The sequence below is a fragment of the Mchenga conophoros genome, linkage group LG4, assembly GCF_057382185.1.
Source record: "Mchenga conophoros isolate Kocher_MC1m ecotype Shallow Benthic linkage group LG4, M_conophoros_male_GT1.1, whole genome shotgun sequence".
NCBI classification, from domain to species: Eukaryota; Metazoa; Chordata; class Actinopteri; order Cichliformes; family Cichlidae; genus Mchenga; species Mchenga conophoros.
In genome coordinates this window covers 19900692-19921988 of record NC_140529.1, presented here as the reverse complement: position 1 = coordinate 19921988, position 21297 = coordinate 19900692, and the positions used below count along the sequence as shown (strand labels likewise).

Genomic DNA, 21297 nt, shown 5'->3' with positions numbered 1-21297 from the left:
ATTCATAATACTATACCGTAAGTGGCTTTGTGGACACAGACAGGTTTTTATTTTAATCCTAATCCATGTCATATATATTTAATATCAGTACCCATTTTTATGCAAAGAGCCCACAATTTTGTTTATTTGTAGTGACAATCTAATTGTTTTTCAAGTAGCACTGTTGAAGCATGTTAATATTTCTCAGAAAACCTATACCCCCGCTGGTTTTTTAAACTACAAATGCTAATGACTTCACGCAAAACAGCTTCGTTACAAAACCCCGTGTATTGCAGTTTAGTATCTGAGTTATTCCCAATGCACACTGACTATGAGCCACTTGTTGATTTCTGTGCATTTCTGTGCGTAAAGTAAGGCACAGACGGCGCACTCTCCTGCGCTCTCTGGCTGAGCTTTAATTAATCTACTAATGACTTTTATTTCTGCGCATGACTGCAGCCTATAATTAAGTCAAGTGTGAGAGTTCAGTGTGCTCACTGTCAAGCCGTGCAGGTTCCACACAGTAATCCAGCAGCAGTGTGTATTCTTGTGTTGTCAAGCCCCGCTTCCCATTTTGGGGAAGGGCAGCTCAGCCCCTTCGGTCTTCCCATTGGCTCAGCTCCTCTCCTTCGTTTCTTCTTGACTTGTTGACCACGGTTTGTTCCAGCTCTCGTAAACGTGTCCGCAAGTTGTCAAACCTGGTCAAGGCTTTTGTCCCCGTATAAATTTTATCTGCTACCCCGATTGTTATCAGAAACAACGAAAAGGAAACTATTTTAAAAGAAGCCCTGTGGGAAGACGAGCAGAGAAACTAACACCAGGACTGCTGGAAACTCTACTCCTCAGTGGGACCGTGCTGTCAGCATGGTATGTCCACAGCACATCGTTATTCGACTGTTATTCTTTAATAGTGTGGCTTTGTGAGCTCTAATCTCAGTCATACTTTTTTTTCCAGCGAAAAAACGGGTCTTGTTATTACTATTGTTTGCACTGCATACTGCTGGCTGGTTCCTTTGTCAGTTATGTAATGAGTCATATGTGCGTTAGGGCTGTATGCTACCTCACTATGATTAAGCCCCCCTATACATTCTTACACAAGAATGCACTCATTGTTTATATGTTGAGCAGCACCTACACAACCAAACTTAACCCTCCTCTCGTGTTAGGGTCGGCACCGACCCATTTTAAATTTCAAATGCATAAAAAAATCACATACATTTGTTTATTGTTTCAAGGCTTTTTGACTTTGTCAGGAACCTCTATTTCTACAAAATAAAACCAAAAAAAATATTTTCACAAAATTATAAAATGCCCTAGTTGAAATTATGACCTTTGTGTTGTTAGGGTCGGCTTCGACCCAGGTATAATATTATGAGTATAAAGCAATAATTAAAGCCAAAACTGAAATCATAAGTGCACTGTCAGCTAAAACACTTACAGCAAGCGCCTCTCCTAATCATATGAGCTTTAGGGGATTCTTATTTTGCATGTTTTTTGCATTATACCTGCACAAAAACAGAACAAAATAAACACGGGCATGTGAGGTGAATTCACTATTTGAGTGGCCATTTGACTTCCAGAGTGCACATTTACAATTTGCAGCATACAAAAAATGAGAAGAAGATTCACAGTGAGCTAAGTTCAGGATCATATTTTTGGTGAAAATGAAGGAGAGGACACAGAGCAGCATAGCGATTCAGATGGGCAGGTTTCTAAGGAGGAAGACAATGTGGACTATCATCCAGAAGACACAGACACATCTGATCAGAGGTGGAGGTCGCTGGTGCTGAAGCTACTCCTGCTGAAAGATTCAAGTCCAAAAATGGTAAGATCTTTTGGAGCTCAGTACCTCATGATGTACATGGCAGGGCAGCTGCTGCAAATGTCATCAAAATGACCCCTGGAATCACAAGGTTTGCTCTGACCAAAGTCAGTGACATCAAGAGATGTTTTGAGATATTTATGCCATTGTCACTAGAAAGAATCATCATTACTATGATAAACCTTGAAGGAAAAAAAAGTCCATGGCGACATGATGAGGAATACCTGGATGCTTTCATTGTTCTTGCTGGAGTGTACAGATGCTGCAATGAGGCCACTGATCGTCTATGGGATGCATCGACAGGCAGAAACATTTTCTGGGCAACGATGTCACTTCACACATTTGATATCATTTTGATTCAAGAGTCCTCAGATTTGACAACAGAGAGACCAGACCGAGGTCTGACAAGCTCGCTCCCATCAGGGATGTCTGGGAGAGATGGGTGCAGCTTCTTCCACTGATGTTCATCCCAGGGCCAGAGGTGACAGTGGATGAACGTCTTGTCCACTTTTTGAGGAAAATGCCCCTACCGGCAATATATACCCAGTAAGCAAGGGAAAAACGGCAGAAAAATCTGGGAAGCCTGTGATGCAAAAACCAACTATGCCTGGAATGTACAGATTTTCACAGTCAAAGCTGTGAGTGGCACCCCTGAGAAGAAACAATGAAAATGTGTGGTCCTCCATATGACCACTGGACTGCAGGATCACAATATCAGCTGTGATATTTTATTTTATTTTTTACCAGATATGACCTCGGACAAGAACTTCACAAAGGAAACTGAGGTGAAGCTGTATCATTGGGAAGTGATAAAAAGCCCACAATTACCCACGGCTATAACCAAAACAAAGGAGGAGTGGACTTTTTCTTTTTTTCAGTTTATATCAAAGGTCTACTGCTGAAAAAAACACTTTTTTTGTCTTTTCTTGATGTAAATGTCTATGGGTCGGAATTGACCCGTAACACCATCGATGTCATTTTAGTTATTAATCTTAAAATGAAAAAAATCAATAAAACAGATTTATTTAAGAGATGTGTCCTATACCCCTCAGTAATACTCAGGTAACACAGAAACCTTTTATTTATTAATATGATTCTCTTGAGGTTAATTTTACAATTTTTTTTAATTGAAATCGAGGGGTATAGTGACAAAAAAAGACCCAGAGGCCCACGCCAAAAGTATTAAAACCAACATTTTCATGGATAAGGAAGCCTAACAAGGTAACCAAGAGATGAGAAACAAATTGGATGATAACTTATTGTTTTTAGTGTATTTTATAGCTGATTTAATTCACGGGTCAAAACCGACCCGCTAACATAAGAGATGATAACAGAAAGCTAACACGAGAGGAAGGTTAAACCCAGTGACATACAGTATGGTTTGCTGCATATAGCAAGCTGCAGCCAAATATACAGTCATTAACTTTTTTTAAAGTCTCTCTTTATCTTCTTTTTGTTTTGTTTTGGGGGTTGTGTCTGTTTTAGTCCCTTAAACTTTGAGCACAGATGATAAAATCTGCCACAGCTCTTAAACCTTTATCTGATCTGTGGATGCAAACGCCCTCCGAGATGAAAGGCTGCTCTCTAGCATCCTAATCACCAGTTTCATCAGTTTTTAAACTGGACATTTACAATGGAGCCACGAGCATCTATAGCTCTATGTTACTCAAACTGAATTATAAATAGCAATGAACAACCCTTTATGTGATAAGCTGTATGGTAAAGCCAGCTGCATTCAGGGAAAATTGTCATGCTCATATTACAGTTTTGGTTATAGCAACATGTAAGATAAGATAAGATAAGATAAGATAAGACTTTATTGATCCCACAACGGGGAAATTTTTGCATCACCTCAGCTCAGGTACAGATATCAGAAGGAAATACAAAAAAACAAATAAGTACAATCAATGAAAAAAGATAATATACAATGGTAGCATACACAGTATGTGATTATGGATATGGTTGGAAATATGGAAGACATAAACTATATAGCTTGATATAGCTATTGTACCACTACTATTCCTATTTATAGACATGTACACATACACATGTATACACTAAATATACATATGTATACATATATACCTGCACATGTCCATACACATGGAAGGTCCATTATGCATGAAGTGGTGACCGTGGATATTCACAGTGTCCAGTGACTTATGACATTGTGATTGAGGAGTTATAGAGTCTAACTGCTGTTGGGATGAATGATCTGCGAAAGCGCTCCTTCCTGCAGCGAGGGTGTTTCAGTCTCTGACTAAAGGAGCTGCTCAGCCCACTCACATACTCATGCAGTGGGTGATGTGGGTTGTTCATGATGGATGTCAGCTTTACTAACATCCTCCTCTCGCCAACCACCTCCACAGACTCCAGGGGACATCCCAGCACGGAGCTAGACCTCCGCACCAGTTTGTCAATCCTGCTCCTGTCCCTGTCCCTGCATCCACTCCCCCGGCAGATGCTACCACAGTGTCATAGAATGTCCTTAACAGAGTCCTGCAGACTCCGAAGGACCTCAGTCTCCTCAGCAAGTGGCGTCGACTCTGGCCCTTCTTATACAGGATGTCTGTATTTGTAGTCCAGTCCAGTTTATTGTTGAGGTGAACACCCAGGTACTTATAAGAGTCCACTATCTCAATGTCTTTCCCTTGGATGTTCACCGGTGTTGTAGGGGGTGACTTCCTGCTGAAATCTATGATCATCTCCTTTGTCTTGCCGGCGTTGATTTGGAGTACGTTGGTCTCACATGTGGCTGTCATGATCGAGCTTCTTCACTGAGTAATTCTACACCTTAGGGACGGCTGAACCACTGCTGCATGATTTTATCCAGAGTAGAAACATAGAAGAGTGGTTCCTTGTTTCCCAAACAGTTCCTGGGACAGATGCTCACTGACCAGGAGACACAAATTTACAACCAGTGCACGTGTGCTTGTGTGTGTGCTGGTGTGTGTGTGTGTGTGTGTGTGTGTGTGTGTGTGTGTGTGTGTGTGTGTGTGTGTGTGTGTGTGTGTGTGTTGGGGTTTGTTGGTGAAAGGAGGACAATTAGGGTTAACCAAGTATAGCAAAAAGGAAAGGGGGGAGAAACCCAGTAGTTATTTTGAGAGACACTGCATTATGTATTTTAAAGTGGGAAAATGTGTTCAAAATTAGAAACATATCAGCCAGAAGTGGAAATAACCATTGAATACAAATACAAAACCCTCTCATTTGTCAAATGTGTATATATTGATAATCTTTTTCAGTAAATTAAAAAACCTAATACAGACTTGTTATGTTCTTGTGGTTTCATAATAGCAAAGACAGTGAAACACTGAAGAGTTGAACAGTATCAACTTGTACTTGCAGGCTCATGCCGATGACTTGTTTTGATGTTAGAGAGATGTAGTAATGTGTAAAAGTCTTGAGCCAACCTCATTTCTTTGTTTCACTAGTAGAAAGTATTTGCAGTGATTTATTGAAACATGTAAACATACATGGAAGTACAGTTTATAAGGCAAAAACAGAGTTTGTACAATTCTAATGAGCTTAACAGTCAATGACCATCTTTATTCATCAACGCAGTCTGAGTTCTCATATTTTACCTTATCTGTAATTTCTTTAAGTAGTCTTCAGGAATATTTCTCCACTCTTCTTGAAGGACATTCAAAGCTCCTCTTTGGAAGCCGGCTACCTTTTGTTCTGCTCTCAGACAAGATGATCCTATGCTACTTCAAAAATGTTAAGGTCACCTTTTAATAATCAAGTAAATCATAACAGTATATTCCATGTACTGCTAAATTTTCCAAGGAGTTGACCAATCAAATAATCTACTAGTCACTTCAGCTCTATAGAAAAGTGTGTTTGCTCTAAGGTAAGTGATCAAATGAACTCACAGGAGTGTGTGAAGCAGACTTTTTCATAGTTTATAGCTCAAACACATGGATCCTTGAAGCTTAATCAAGCTGTTGACTTTTTAATTATTTGTTCAGCATACCCTGATAGCCCTAACCCTAACTTTTTTCCTATATTATTACCAACTGTACCCACTTTGTGGTTTACCCATGCACCTCAGCACCACCCACAGTATGAACCAATGCAAGCCTAACACCTCCCAGCGGATTTCTCCCTCCCACTCCCAACCACACATCACTGTATGGCTTCTGTCCGCCCCACTTTCCCCTCCTTTCTATTTGTGCATGCATATATTTGTCACAGTCTCACACTCTATGCATGTGGGCATGGATATTTCTGAAATCACCTGCCCTATCCGGCCGTGTGTTTTGAACAGCCATGAACTCTTTCTGGGTCTTGTAATTTTCCATTCTAACCAGCTGATACCAGGAGAGGTCATGTTCTGAAGCCAGCTTGGCTTGTGTTAAGCCATTTTGGATCCGTCACTTTCATCTGAGCTGACATTTAGTGTTCAGTGTGGAGGTGATTCAGCTGAATGCTTTTTTTCCCCCTGAAATGCACACCATGACCCTGGTGTTTACATTAAATGAAAGAGAATTGAGGTGATGCAACAAAGTTTTTTATCTGGATAATTTCATAATAAGAAAGAGCACAGTAAGTAACACACATCCATTATTTATGCATTCTATATGCATTTAAACCTGCCATTATGTCAGTCTTGCTAATGAATTGCTAACACCTGGGTGTACTGATGAAACATTTTGAAAGGTCAGTCACAGTTGGCCTTCACCTCAGTGCTAAATATGCCAGTTGAATGACTTTAACGTAAAAGAGCATCAGTAGGAAATTCAGTGTCTGCATTAGCATTTCTTTATACATCTGACGTAGTGATGGGAGAATGACGAGTTAGAGTAAAGATAATGCCTTAATGTTGGATTACGTAATGCATTGTCTCACTGCTGTGTTTTCACACTGATAAGGAGTAGTGATATAACCTTTGACAACATGACAACATAACAACATAACAGCAAGTGCTTTTCCTCTTTGTTGTCCCTGATAAATTTGTGATAAAGGTTCTTCCATCATAATTTAATTCTTTCCTTACATAATTTTGTGCACAGAGTAGTCTGTTGCCACACATATTTGCTCAGCATAACTACAATGACTTTGTGCAGACTTACACGTCAGGATGAAGCTTCAACTGATAATCGGTTTAGTTCATCATATTACTTCTTCTCTTTATAACAAGACAGAAAAGCCTCCGCTGGACGGCAGCGAGGGCAGAACCTGGATGGAAGAAGGCCGGTCCCAAACTCAGCTCACAGCTGTGGATGGTCCCGATGAAGCTGCGACAGACGACGGAGACCGTCCAGCATGGGATTCTAAGATTCAGTATGTGCTAGCCCAGGTGGGCTTCAGTGTGGGCTTAGGGAATGTGTGGAGATTTCCATACCTCTGCCATCAAAATGGAGGTGGTGAGTGTTAAGACAAGATTAACTTACAGGTTTAAGTTATTAACTTAGTAGCTGTTTTGGTGCCAAAGCAATGCAACATGGAGAACACAAAATTGGTCCAAAAACCTCTCATGTTCAGCTGTTTTTTGTAAAAAGATAACAATGTTAGCCTTTTCTGCAGCTATGGGGCATATATGGTATCACTCTTGGCTGGAAGCAGTGCTTAAACAATGGAAAAAACACAAACTTTGTCCAAAAACCTCTCATGTTTAACTGTTTTCCACTTTTTCTTTGGTCATTTTAGCCTTTTTGGCCAGGGTGAAGGGAGTGTCTGCCATCAAACAAGAAGACAGCCGCATGTAGCTATGATGGTGTTTGCTAGTTCACCTTACATGCATTAATGTAATAACGTGGTTAGCCTGCTCAACGTAAATTACACACGAGCACACGAGATCCTGCGAATGTCACTGTGTGAAACTGACTTTTCTTTCTAGAGAAGAGTAGAACTCTAAACCATATTTTATTTCTAGCTTTACAACACATGCATGCAGCATGTTTGGTTAGAACATGAGACTCCAAGCATCTTTTAGAGAGGTTGCTGACATATAAATTTGCTTATTTTTTCCAGCTTCAATGGCAAATTATGAGTTTGTGTTTAAAAAAAAGCCAAAAACTGTTGTTTTTTTTAATGTGCTTAGTTAGACTGTGTTTGCCTGTAACATGTGCAAATGCAAAGTTTTTTTTCCCTCTGGAACTACAGGTGACTTTGGGTTTGCCTTTAAAATATATCTCCTCCTTTGTTCCTTCCAGGCGCCTTCATGCTGCTGTATGTTTTTCTTTTGGTGGTTGTGGGAGTTCCACTGTTTTTTATGGAGCTGGCTGCTGGTCAAAGCATTCGACAGGGCAGCATTGGTGTATGGAAGCACATCTCTCCAAAGCTGGGAGGGATCGGCTACTCCAGCTGCATGGTGAGCATTTTCTTTTTTTTTCTGTCTGAGACCTTTTTCTGTTTACGTTCATGTACCTGTGTGTTCTGATAAGGCTGCTGTTGTTTGACAGCTGACTTGCTTTTTCCAAGTCTGGGTTTCAAAAGTAGCACCGGGGTCAGTATTTTTAATCTCTTCACCTTCACTTATCTGGCCCCAATCCTGCATCACGTGTCACCGCCTTTATCACCTTTCTGTAAACACCTTAGCCAAGCTGCATGTGTGTGTATATACTCACGCACACCCATGCTGTAACATGAGAAAGGTAGTGTGCTGTGCGTCTGTGCTGGCAGTTGATTGCGTAACAAGTTGGGGAAAACACAGAGTACCCAAGAACGTTTTTGTCCGCACACACAACAGAAATCTACGACTAGATAGCCTGTGGTTTTTATAAAGCGTGTTTATTTTTCTTTAAATAGACCTAACCTCTGTTTGTCATTGTTAAGGTCAATGTCGAACCTTATGGCTACATTCCCTGGGTTAGCCTTTACTTGTAGGCTACAAGTATAAAAGAAATCACAGCATTACACTGAAGCTGCAAACAATTTGCAGCATATTTTAATAATATGATTAATAATACTGATTATTTATTGATATAAATGCTTTCTTCTTCCCCAGGTCTGTTTTTATGTGGCTTTGTACTATAACGTTATCATTGCATGGAGCCTGTTCTACATGGGTAACTCCTTTCAGTATCCTCTGCCATGGGAGAAGTGTCCAACGAATGTAACCTCCAATGACACAGGTAATCACATGACCGAGTGAAATGAAGTGATGTCTGATGAAGCCTACAGTGTTTTCTTTTCTCAATCAACAGTGAAAGAATGCGCAGGCAGCTCCCCAACGTCGTATTTCTGGTTTCGGAAAGCTCTCAACATCACAAATTCCATTGAAGAATCTGGAGAGTTTAACCCCATCATGACAGGCTGTTTATTGGCTGCTTGGGCAATTGTTGCCTTGGCAATGATAAAGGGCATCAAGTCTTCTGCAAAGGTACATGAACACCAGTCCCACCGTTAGCACGCAAATATAAAGTGTTTGTGTTAATGTTAGTGTTATCTCTCAGTTAAACATAAGCTGCAGCTCGCCCCTTTTCTGCCTCAGGTTGGAGATCCGTAGCGTTACAGAAAACAAACACTGAAATATACACTACAATGGGAAAGTACAAGAGAAAAAAAGAGACCTCTACTCATGCTGGGCTCCTGTGGGAGGACAGCATGAGAACAGGAAATAAAAAAACTCCTTTGCACAAAAAAGCACATAAATGTCCACAGCACAACATTATGGAACACGTGACAAGCCACAGGGTCGGGTGGGGGGTGAGGAGTAATCCAAAGCAAACACAGCAGCCATCCTGCCCAGCGCTACCATTCCAGCGCGGGCTCAGACACGCCATGTTCCCACTTACATTAGTATTTTTCCATATATTCACTGTGCTTACTTGACAGCTTGTCTTAAATGTATTCGATGGAAATTAGTAACTGCATTTTCAATTATTCTAAACTTTTTGTGTATCTGACAGTACTATAATCTTCTACAGTGATTATAACATTTTAGTACACATTAACACTAAGAAACAGACACGCAAAATCAATGGCTGGGAAAAAGCTGCTGATGTTAGCTAGCCATCTTAAACATGGACACCTGCACTGACAACGCATCTTCCAAAATGGGCAGAAATATTTTTAGTGGGACCTTCTCACAGTGGCTCAGCAGGATGGAGCAGGATGTCTACAAATCGAAATGTTGGTAGCTCTTCCAGGCTTCATGTCAAGGTAATCTTGGCAGGATTATGAACCCAGAGTTGCTCCTGATGTATCTCTGTGAATATTAGAAAAAGTGTTAAAGCAAAGGTAAAAGCATTGTGTGAATGAGAGTTGCAGTAGGAGGCGCTTTGTGTGATCAACTTGGGTAGAATGGCTAAGATGACAACCACAGTTTTACATTTGGCTGTATAACCTTGAGCCAAATGTTGCACTTACCCAGTAAATATGTTGACATTTGATAACTGTTGGCTGACAGCCTTTTCTCAATGTTTAGTTATGGTGGAAAATCCTATGGGCTCAAAATGTGGTCATAAATATTTTGTACTTGTAAATCAGGATTTGTATGTGTAAAAAAGATTTGTGTGTGCGTAAAAAAGATTTGTGTGTGCGTAAAAAAGATTTGTGTGTGCGTAAAAAAGATTTGTGTGTGGACTTAGCCAAAAAAAACCCTGCAAGTTACAAGTACGAATTTTGACCCTATTTTCTTCCTTTCATCTGATTGGTCAATGTCATGTCAATCACAAATGTAACAATCCAATCAGAGAACAGATGGGTTTGGCTGTCGGAGGGGTGCTTTTTTTGAACTGCAGGCCTTTGAAGGGAATAAATGCCCTTTTACATGCCAACCCAGCGTTTTCCTTCATCACCACGAAGGAAAACAGTCTGTGGTCGTCCGAGTTTGGTGATTTTTGTGTCACAGGACTACGTGTTTAATACAGGGACTTCCACAGCCTTTTCAACAGCGCTGCGGACCGCAGGGGGGGCAGTGTTTTGGAAATGACAGTCTTCATTACAAAGCTTTCTTCATTATGAATTAGCATACATGTTTTTATTGAACATTTGAAGAACTAGCAAAAAAACCCAGAAACTCTTGTAGAGGACATAAAGTCAGAGATAAAAACGACAAGGAGCAGGTGCATCTAGTACAGGTAGAGCTGCTGCAAAAACCCACAGAGCCCAGCAGCCAGCGCAACAAATTCTGGATCCTTTGCTTTTAGTTAGCAGTTAGCATTAGCAGCACATCCTGCATCCGATGTGAAAGGACTTTTATGCTGCGCACTGTGACTCACAGCAATGGTCCTGGGTCAGCCCTGACTTTGTGTTAAATTAATCCTAAAGTAATAATGGTATTTCTAACCACTGACATACCACAACTTTATCCTTTCAACAGCAGCTGAAAGTAAGGGGACCTAACTGCTATCAGATATTTATATAGAGATTACCCTTCAAGGACCTGCAGTTCAAAAAAGTTCCCCTCCGACAGCCAAACCCATCTGTTTTCTGATTGGATTGTTTAATTTGTGATTGACATGACATTGACCAATCAGCTTAAAGGAAGAAAAATAGGGTCAAAATTCGTACTTGTAACTTGCAGGGTTTTTTTGGCAAAGTCCACACACAAATCTTTTTTACGCACGCACAATTTATTTATTTTTACACATACAAATCTTTTTCACGCACGCACAATTTTTTTTTTTTTTTTGCACATGCAAATCTTTTTTACGCACACACAACTTTTTTTTACACATACAAATCTTTTTTACAAGTACAAAACTGATTTACAAGTACAAAATATTTATGACCACATTTTGAGCCCATACAAATCACTCCAAAATGAAAGTTGAACCTGCATTGTGGACGTTTACCACAATGATGATTCAAGTTACCATGGTCTTTGTTCATAGGAAGGTACAAACCACATACATGCCGTGTGATTGTTGGGGTTATTTTTATTATTGTCATGTCCTTGCCTTGCAAAAAAAAAAAAAAAAAACAACACCTTGAAGCGACTGTTACTGTGAATAAATAAAAAGACAATTTTTTGCAATACTCTAATCTGTGTTTTTCACCTTATAAGAGAGGCTGATGCAATATTTACATGAAAACACCATAAACATTCTAACATTTACGGTTCAGTTTTTTTGGTGCTGTACCATGACCACCGTGTTTGCTGGGTATGCACTCAAATTACTAAGTTTAAAAATAAAAGTATGCAATTTGAGGAACCTGAGGGTTGGTGCTTGGCAGGTAAACTGGTAAACTTTAATTTTTAATAGTGAAGTGAGATTGAGAAAAGCAAATGATCATATTTTACAAAATGCTGCACTGTTGAAATCATTATCCATTTCTTTTTCCAATCTTAGGTGATGTACTTTTCCTCCATTTTTCCCTATGTGGTGCTTTTTATTTTCCTGATCAGAGGATTACTGTTGGACGGTGCCTTGGAAGGAATCACCTACATGTTTTATCCTAAGGTAAGCAATATTCTCTCTCTTCCTTTTTCTTGACATCTTTTCTTTATTTTCATTTAACTAACAAAAGACAAACACCTCAGTGATTACAAAAAACAAAACCATAATAAAACATTTTAAGCTTTGACGAAAGAATGTAAACCTAAAGATGCTTTTATTTTGTCATATTTGCAGCTGGAGATCTGGGGTAACGTGCAGGTGTGGCGACAGGCTGCTACACAAGTGTTTTTCGCCCTGGGCCTGGGCTATGGTTCTGTTATCGCGTACTCCTCCTACAATCCAGTCCACAACAACTGCCACAGGGATGCTCTGATGGTCTCCTGCATCAACTTCATGACATCCGTGCTGGCCTCTCTAGTGGTTTTCATCGTGCTCGGTTTCCGTGCCAAGAACATTGCACTACGTTGTGTGGCTGAGTACGTATGTCTGTGCATGATTGAAATGGTAATTCAAATCCAACTAGCGAGCACTTTTAGATTGGCAAACTGCCGTAACAATCTTAAGGTGGACTGCTTGTTTGATTGGTTATCTTAGATTTAATTATTATTTTTGTGTTTAACCTTTTCAGAAATCTCAGTGTACTAAACTTATTGGCGTCCAGTGGATCTAACCAGCATTGGTGGCCATGGTTCAACATGACAGATGTAAGCACTGTGACTTTAGCTGAATACAGAGAGTGGTACCATCTCTACAGCTCCATGGTGGGTCCTAAAATCACTGACTGCAGTCTGGAGCAGGAGATGAATAAGGTAATCTTGAGATATTAATAACAACAGCTTTGCTTCACAACATGATTAAAAACAAGCGACTTGAGGCACAAAGTTTAAAACGTCAACATGTCAAAGGTAAAAAAAAACAACAACAAAAAAACAGTAGTGTTTTTGCAGTAGTTTAAGGGATCTAAGAAACTGGAACAAGTGGCGTGTAAACGGTAACAAGATGGGAATACACATCTATAAGCATGCGTGAAAATTAGGACAACAGCTGAGATTTCTTATGTATATATGGTCTGTATTATAATACATTATAGGAAGAGGTATGTCCAATAATAAAGAGCAGTCACTGGTATTAAACTGAGTTTCTAATGTGCTGCTTCACTCATCCAGGATTACAAAGTGTTTTAAAGACAACTTTGCATAAATGAAAGAACTGCAGGTGTCCTACGAGGCACAAGATGCTGGATCGGTTACAAAAATCAAAGTTGAACATTTCAGTAACAATTATAGCGCCGAGCGCCGATGTTCCCAGGACCTACGAAGAATCTAGGAGGTGCTATAAAATATCAAGCAGGCAAGACAATGAAAATGTATTGGAAATTGTATCTTGCTGGTTTTCTAGGAAAAATGAAAGCAAGCTGTGATACTAAAGAAGGAGATACTAAAGAAACAGGACAAGATGTACAAAGAGTCATGTTATCTCACGGTGTTTGTTTTATTTAAAAAGAAAAGACCTATTCTCTGTGTTAAAGAGCATGTTATGCAAAAGGTGCACAGGTAATTTACTGGAATAGATTAGCTCTGGAAACAGCATCACAGTTAACACACATTTGTTGTCTGTTAGACTGAGTGGATCTGCTTTTTCCCACGTATTTCCACTATCTTACTATCTTGTGTGCGTTCAGGGTGTCGAAGGGACAGGCCTGGCATTCATAGCATTCACTGAGGTGATGGCCTTCTTCCCAGCCAGTCCCTTCTGGTCCGCCCTGTTTTTCCTCATGCTGCTCAACCTGGGCCTCAGCACCATGTTTGGAACAATGCAGGGAATCCTCACACCTCTCATGGACAATTTCAGCCTCTTGGGGCATCACCGAACCCTACTCACGGGTACTGAACATCAGTTGACATGTGTTCAAACTCTGCTGCTGTATTTTATTGTTATTTTTTTCTTAAATAAAACTACATAAAAACCAAAAAAGTGCAAGATTCTCGTACTGCAGTGGTGTACTATGGGAGATAAATGTAGTCTTGTTGTCTTTGAAGTGGTCTTTAAATGTTTTCTGTCTTTTAGTGTCCAGCTGTGCTTTGGGGTTCATTATTGGATTACTGTTCACTCAGCGCTCTGGCAACTATTTTGTGACCATGTTTGATGACTACTCTGCAACCCTGCCTTTGGTCATTGTGGTCATTTTTGAAACCATTAGTGTGGCGTGGGTTTATGGAACAGATCGGTAAGCAACGTTATCTCTGACTTTCACAGGTTTTTTTGTCTTTATATGTTTGTTTGAAAAGATGCATTTTAAGAAAAGCATTTTGATTATTGCAGCTTTCTGGATGATATTGAAATAATGCTCAAATGGCGCCCTCCGGTGGTGTACAAGTACCTTTGGAAATATGTGTGTTTGCTGGCGATGGTCAGTCTTCTGGCAGCCAGTTTGCTCCGCATGGTCTTCAAAGGGCCCACGTACACCGCCTGGAATCAAAGCACGGTGAGATGTTCGACTTCAACTTTCCATCAAATCACATGATTTTAAACTTCAAATAGCCAGTTACCATTTTAAAATATCAGGTGGTGTTTGCATAGCTCTTTTCTACTCTGAGCACTCACTGTGATTTTTAACACAAGCCTTATTCACCCAAACACTCACACTCTTTCTGATGAATACATCGGGAGAAAGTCAGAATTCATTGTATTTGTCCTGAAGACTGGACAATCTGGGATCAAACATCCCACTCCACTTCAGTAGACAACCTCCTGACCCACAGTACACACTATATGCATGTGTGTAACACATATATGCATGCTGGAAGATGTTGTGGTTTTAGCACAGTGTCCAAAACAGTAGAAAAGAAACTTTTTTTGTATCAACTCTGATGATCTCACAGACCTTCAGTGCAACCACCATCTCAATGTTCTGGATTCTCATTTCCTTTATTGTGATGCTCAACAAATGGAAAGTGCTTAATTTATACTGATATTAGGAGATTCACTTGGCCAGACAATAACATTGACCTCAGGAATCCTGAACTAGAGTGTTTATATTTATTCTACATATGGCATTTTTGTGCAGTTTATTCCGGTTACGCAGGGAAGACCAAATACACTGATGATGTGGACGTCTGAAAAACTCTTCTGACATTATAGCGTTAAACCTCATCATCACCTGTCCTTCTGCATCATATTGACTCCCTGTATGTTTAGGATTGTTGTCCTGCTGACTGGTGACATATTTTCCAGTGAGCGTTCATTCTGAAGCTTGTAACAAAATCATCAGTAAACGAGAGCGTGTGGTTTCATTGGCACAGCTGTGCAGTGGTTATACTCACACCAAGATGCGATCCAAATACTTATGTCTGGATTCATCTGCTGTGACATAGCACAACAATATCTCTGTATTTATTCTTCATAAGAATAGTGAAGTTAGCCATTTTTTGTAGCGTCAACCTGCTTATCTGTTAACTGCATTTTTATGCTTTTGGTAACGAGTTGCTTAACCATCTCTTATCTTTTTAATTTTATAGCTCCTTTTAATCCCACAAGTAAACATTTATCTAACAGCCAAAGGTAATTCTGCCGGTGTTTGTCACTCTTAAGCTCTGTGTCTCTGCCTCTTCAGGCTTCTGAGATGACTCTCGAGTACCCTGGCTGGGCCCTGGCTATGATCATCATGCTTATAGTGTTTGCCAGCTTGCCTGTACCTGTCAGCTACATCTATTCCTTAGTGAAGAACCGCTGGGTCCGTAGCACTCCCTCCCAGGTTGAAGTCGGCCAGGAAATGCGTCGCGAGTTGTACACCAAGTGCAGCTCTACCGAGCAGCCAGATTCCCATTTCCAACCTGTCCACTTCAGGGAAGACGAGGTTCATCCCAGGCCTGCCTTCCTGTCGGTGGGCAACGAACATTACCGGCTCCTTTCCCAGGAGGAGGACGAGGAGGAGGAGGAGGAGGAACAAGACACGGGGGTGTGAGCATGGTGGTCAGAAGGAAGTTGTTTGAGAAAGGACAAAATTCAAATAGAAAGAAAAGTACAAAGACAAAAAACTAAAGCAAGCAGAGCCATGAACAGCGTTATCCTTGGATTTTATGTCTTTATATTCAGTAAACCTTTGAGAAGTTGTTTTAACTATGTATTTATATTGTATCATCCTCCTAGTGCCTCCCTATACTTGTTTTCTGAACCAGCTTTGCTGTTCAGAAGATAGAAACAGTTGTACATAAACAATAAAACAAACAGTTGTGTTTTTGAAAGGATTTAAAGTAGGAAACGTATGCAACATGCTGGTGACAGTCACTACTTTCATGTCTGGTGAATGCAGCAGCTCATAAAAATGCTTATGGGATCTTTTTTTAGCTGAAGGACTAATATGTATTTGCATGAAAACATTCTGCCTTTACAAATGCAAATCACTATCATATTTTCTGGGACTGTCACGTTATTAAAACTTATTGGAAGGGAATACATGCAGCAACACAAGAGACATTTGGAAGATATTTACCTTTGGAAAGTAAAACTCAATTTTTTGGACTTATGGCAGAAGGATGGACAAAGAACGATAAATACTTGTTTAATATTGAGGAGGTACACCAGAGAGATAGAAGGCAGGAGAATAAACCAGCTGTTCTCCACAGAACCAGCAAAGGTGTACTCTCAGTGGCAAGGGAACAATAAGAGAACAGCACCACCAAGGCTGGAGACGGAGCAATACTGGAAGAGCATATGGGAGAAGGATGCAACCCATAACGGCAATGCTCAGTGGCTAGAGGATCTGAGGGCAGACCACAGCGACCTCCCTGAACAGGGTCCAGTAACCATCACAGTGGCAGATATCCAAGAAAGGGTCTCCAGTATGAAGAGTTGGACAGCACCAGGGCCCGACATGGTTCACGCCTACTGGCTGAAGAAGCTAACTGCACTCCACGAGCGTCTGGCAGCACAAATGAACCAGCTGCTAGTTAACGAGAGACACCCGGAATGGCTAACTGAAGGCCGGACGGTCCTGATCCCCAAGGACCCAAAGAAGGGACCGGTCCCCTCCAACTACCGACCAATAACCTGCCTCAGTACTACATGGAAGCTCCTGTCAGGCGTCATATCGGCTAAGATGAACAGGTACATGGGTCAATACATGAGCGGGACACAGAAAGGAATTGGCAAGAATACCAGAGGCGCAAAACACCAGCTACTGGTAGACAGAACAATCAGTCGAGACTGCAAGACCAGACTGACCAACCTGTGCACTGCCTGGATTGATTACAAGAAGGCCTATGACTCAATGCCCCACAGCTGGATACTGGAATGCCTAGAATTGTACAAGATCAATGGGACCCTAAGAGCCTTCATCAGGAACTCAATGGGGATGTGGCGTACAACACTAGAGGCCAACTCCAAGCCCATAGCACAAGTCACCATCAAGTGCGGGATCTACCAAGGAGATGCTCTGTCCCCACTGCTGTTCTGCATAGGCCTGAACCCCCTCAGTGAGATCATTAACAAGACTGGCTACGGATACCGACTACGGAACGGAGCAGTTGTCAGCCACCTCCTGTACATGGATGACATCAAGCTGTATGCCAAGAGTGAACGAGACATCGATTCACTGATCCACACTACCAGGCTATACAGCAATGACATTGGAATGTCGTTCGGACTGGAGAAGTGTAGTCGGATGGTAACAAAGAGAGGGAAGGTAGTCAGAACTGAGGGGATTGAACTACCAGAAGGCAACATTGCAGACATAGAGGACAGTTACAAGTACTTGGGGATCCCGCAGGCGAATGGGAACCATGAAGAGGCTGCTAGAAAAGCTGCAACCACCAAGTACCTGCAGAGGGTCAGGCAAGTCCTGAGGAGTCAGCTGAATGGTAAGAACAAGATCCGGGCCATCAACACGTACGCCCTGCCCGTGATCAGGTACCCTGCTGGGGTAATAGGCTGGCCAAAGGAGGAGATAGAAGCCACTGACATAAAGACAAGAAAGCTCCTTACCATGCATGGAGGGTTTCACCCCAAGTCCAGCACCCTGAGGCTGTACGCTAAGCGGAAGGAAGGGGGCCGGGGACTGGTGAGTGTCAGCACCACAGTCCAGGATGAGACAAGGAACATCCAAGAATACATTGGGAAGATGGCCCCAACTGACCGAGTGCTCAGTGAATACCTCAGGCAGCAGAAACCCAAGAAAGAGGAGGGAGACGAGGAACCATCATGGAAGGACAGGCCCCTGCACGGTATGTACCACCGGCAGATAGAGGAGGTGGCTGATATCCAGAAATCCTACCAGTGGCTGGACAAAGCTGGACTGAAAGACAGCACAGAGGCACTAATCATGGCAGCACAAGAACAAGCTCTGAGCACAAGATCCATAGAGGCTGGGGTCTATCACACCAGGCAAGACCCCAGGTGCAGGCTGTGTAAAGATGCCCCAGAGACAATCCAGCACATAACAGCAGGGTGCAAGATGCTAGCAGGCAAGGCATACATGGAACGCCATAACCAAGTGGCCGGCATAGTGTACAGGAACATCTGTGCGGAGTATAACCTGGAAGTCCCGAGGTCAAAATGGGAGATGCCCCCAAGGGTGGTGGAGAATGACCGAGCTAAGATCCTGTGGGACTTCCAGATACAGACGGACAAAATGGTGGTGGCTAACCAACCGGACATAGTGGTGGTAGACAAACAGAAGAAGACGGCCGTAGTGATCGATGTAGCGGTTCCCAATGACAGCAATATCAGGAAGAAGGAACACGAGAAGCTGGAGAAATACCAAGGGCTCAGAGAAGAGCTCGAGAGGATGTGGAGGGTGAAGGTAACGGTGGTCCCCGTGGTAATCGGAGCACTAGGTGCGGTGACTCCCAAGATAGGCGAGTGGCTCCAGCAGATCCCAGGAACAACATCGGAGATCTCTGTCCAGAAGAGCGCAGTCCTGGGAACAGCTAAGATACTGCGCAGGACCCTCAAGCTCCCAGGCCTCTGGTAGAGGACCCGAGCTTGAAGGATAAACCGCCCGCAGGGGCGTGCTGGGTGTTTTTTTATATATATATATATATATATATATGTACTGACAAATTGCTGAAGTTGATGGTATTGTATAGTGATTCCAAAATGTCAATTTAAAAAAAAAAAAAGAAAAAAAAAGGAAACGTACAACCTTCACTGCAAACTAGCTTTATCAATGAAAGGTTTCATTCTGAGACAGCTTTCTGCCTTGAACTGAAAACTATAAAAACTTTTGTTTTAGTTATCTGTGTTCCAAACTGGAAATTAAAACTAGTTGTGAAAAAAAAATGTTTTAGTCAGCGAAAAATAAAAACTTCAGATAATAAAGAAAAAAAAATTCAAAAGATTTTGTGAACTTTTTTTTTTAATCCTATCTCCCACCTCTCACCCACAACCGGTCATGGCAGATGGCTGGATGTGGGTGTTTGTATCTCCTGAATGACATAGTTGGTGTATGCTCATGTGTATGTGTTTTTATGTGTCTGTATGTCTAAGTGTGCTAGTCAGTGAGTCAGTTTGTGCGTCCATAAGTTATTAAAGAAGAATGTGCTGGCTGCAATGAAGAGAAGCGAGCTTATCGCCATTCTATAGCTTACCCTGTGCACTGCAAAATTTTGTGCTACTGAACAGACCAGATCAGCAGCTCAGAATTTTAGTGGTCCATGTACATGTTTTTTGGCCTGCAAAAACAAAGCTTTTACTTTCATATTTGTAAATATTTATAGAATATCATGAATAGAAATATTGTATATATTTCACTTTAAATCTGTCAAAATAATGCCAACGTTCTCTTTTCTTCACATTGGAATCTGTTGATCAGGTGGTTTGATGAAGGACTCCCATCAGCTTTTTCCCAATTAAAGGTTTTACTGGTGATCACAGTAACGGGTGGTGCTGTTTTGAAGGCTAGGAAAACATTTTCCTTCACTCCACCTGAGCTCACCGTCTGGTTAACAGCTCAGTCTCTTTGCTGTGTTTGTAGACCCTGGCTCAACATTAAACTATGAGATCATCATAGTGTAAAAAAAAAAAAAAAAAAAAAGCATTCTGCCTTGAGTAACTGTGTGTGTGTGTGTGTGTGTGTGTGTGTGTGTGTGTGTGTGTGTGTGTGTGTTTGAATATTTCTGTAATGATTTAGGCTGGTTTTGAAATGTGACAGGGTTTTTTTTTACTTTTTTTTGGTTTTGGTTATTTTTGTATTTCTATCATTTTACCTCATAAGAGCACAGCAATGTTTTTACGTGTTCACAAAAAATGTGCAGTGTAGCAGTATTTTTACTGTATTTTAATAAACCTCTAGGTGGCAGCAGCCTGATTCTCTGCTCTATTATGATCCACAAACATTCATTTGTTTTTTGGTCAAGAAAATAATACCTAAACATGGGTGGGTTGTAAATGGACTGGTTCTTATATAGCACTTTTTTACTCTGAGTAATCAAAGCACTTTACACAACTTGCCTCATTCATACAAGCACTTTTGTTTAGGTTTTTAATAGGGCCAATACACAAATATTTTGCACGCCTTCTTAGTAACATTTTTTTGCCCTTTAACCTTGAAATGTTAAATATTATATTAAAATTTACAAATCTATCTATACTTCATATATGAACATACATGCAACACAAAAGCACTTAATTGTGGATCGATCAGTGTTATAAACTGACTTCATGGTGAACACAACAATATCGGAGCATAAAGATAAATTAAAAACAGAGAAAGATTAGAAGAGTATTTCATATGTTAACATGCTAGGTGGCATTTCTCCTGGACATGGATTCAGCCTTGTCTTAATCAAGGGGTCTTGAGCTTGAGGCTCCATCTCCACTGTCTCCCTGTGGTGGTGACAAACACCCCAGATGAACATGAATTCAGATTTTCATAGATTTTGGGACAAGGAACTTAATCCACGTGTGAGAAACCTGCTGAAAGAGTACTACAATATCAGCCCTGCTACTTTTTTTTACACCACACGCACAAAACAGAGAAGACATCATATTCCACCATCTTATTTATTCGTGTTTTCCTGCACTATCGCTAAGGGCAACAGTGAGTATATCTCCTGTTTGGAATAAGCATAAACGAAATCTTACCCAACTCGAGAGTCCATATCGACCAGAGGCTTTCGATCCTTTTACAAGGAAGCCCGGAGCCTGAAAGGCCTACACCTGTCGGAGCGGAGGGGGCAGTGCAGTGAAGGAGGGATTTGTGCTCGA

General features: G+C 41.2%; 1 protein-coding gene and 1 long non-coding RNA gene across 6 annotated transcripts; one reads left to right on the top strand and one right to left on the bottom strand.

The window, feature by feature from the left end:
- Positions 1-623: 623 nt before the first annotated feature.
- Positions 624-16684, top strand: slc6a16a (solute carrier family 6 member 16a). Of its 5 annotated transcripts, XM_085270881.1 has the most exons (13): positions 624-846; positions 6945-7170; positions 7960-8117; positions 8209-8252; positions 8754-8880; positions 8953-9128; positions 12046-12156; positions 12328-12569; positions 12722-12902; positions 13775-13976; positions 14161-14320; positions 14416-14578; positions 15707-16683. In XM_085270881.1, the coding sequence occupies exons 3-13, from the start codon at positions 8066-8068 to the stop codon at positions 16055-16057; spliced, it is 1809 nt and encodes a 602-aa protein (XP_085127007.1). In that variant the 5' UTR covers positions 624-846; positions 6945-7170; positions 7960-8065; the 3' UTR covers positions 16058-16683. The 5 variants fall into 5 exon arrangements, with proteins under 5 accessions (XP_085127007.1, XP_085127004.1, XP_085127006.1 ...); XM_085270878.1 differs by having other exon boundaries at positions 6945-8117; positions 15707-16684; XM_085270880.1 differs by lacking the exon at positions 8209-8252 and having other exon boundaries at positions 6945-7103; positions 15707-16681.
- LOC146575938 (uncharacterized) lies at positions 9042-21292 on the bottom strand. Its single transcript, XR_014892192.1, has 4 exons — positions 21175-21292; positions 15789-16000; positions 14474-14562; positions 9042-9956 (listed from the first exon to the last, which is right to left on the bottom strand). It is a non-coding gene; the product is annotated as an uncharacterized LOC146575938 (long non-coding RNA).
- Positions 21293-21297: the final 5 nt, after the last annotated feature.

Bases quoted from the DNA above. Each gene is read 5' to 3' on its own strand.
- slc6a16a (XM_085270877.1), top strand. From the start codon at position 6,885: ATGAAGCTTCAACTGATAATCGGTTTAGTTCATCATATTACTTCTTCT. The intron at 8,118-8,753 runs GTGAGCATTTTC...CTTCTTCCCCAG, and splicing joins TCGGCTACTCCAGCTGCATG to GTCTGTTTTTATGTGGCTTT. The intron at 9,129-12,045 runs GTACATGAACAC...TTCCAATCTTAG, and splicing joins GCATCAAGTCTTCTGCAAAG to GTGATGTACTTTTCCTCCAT.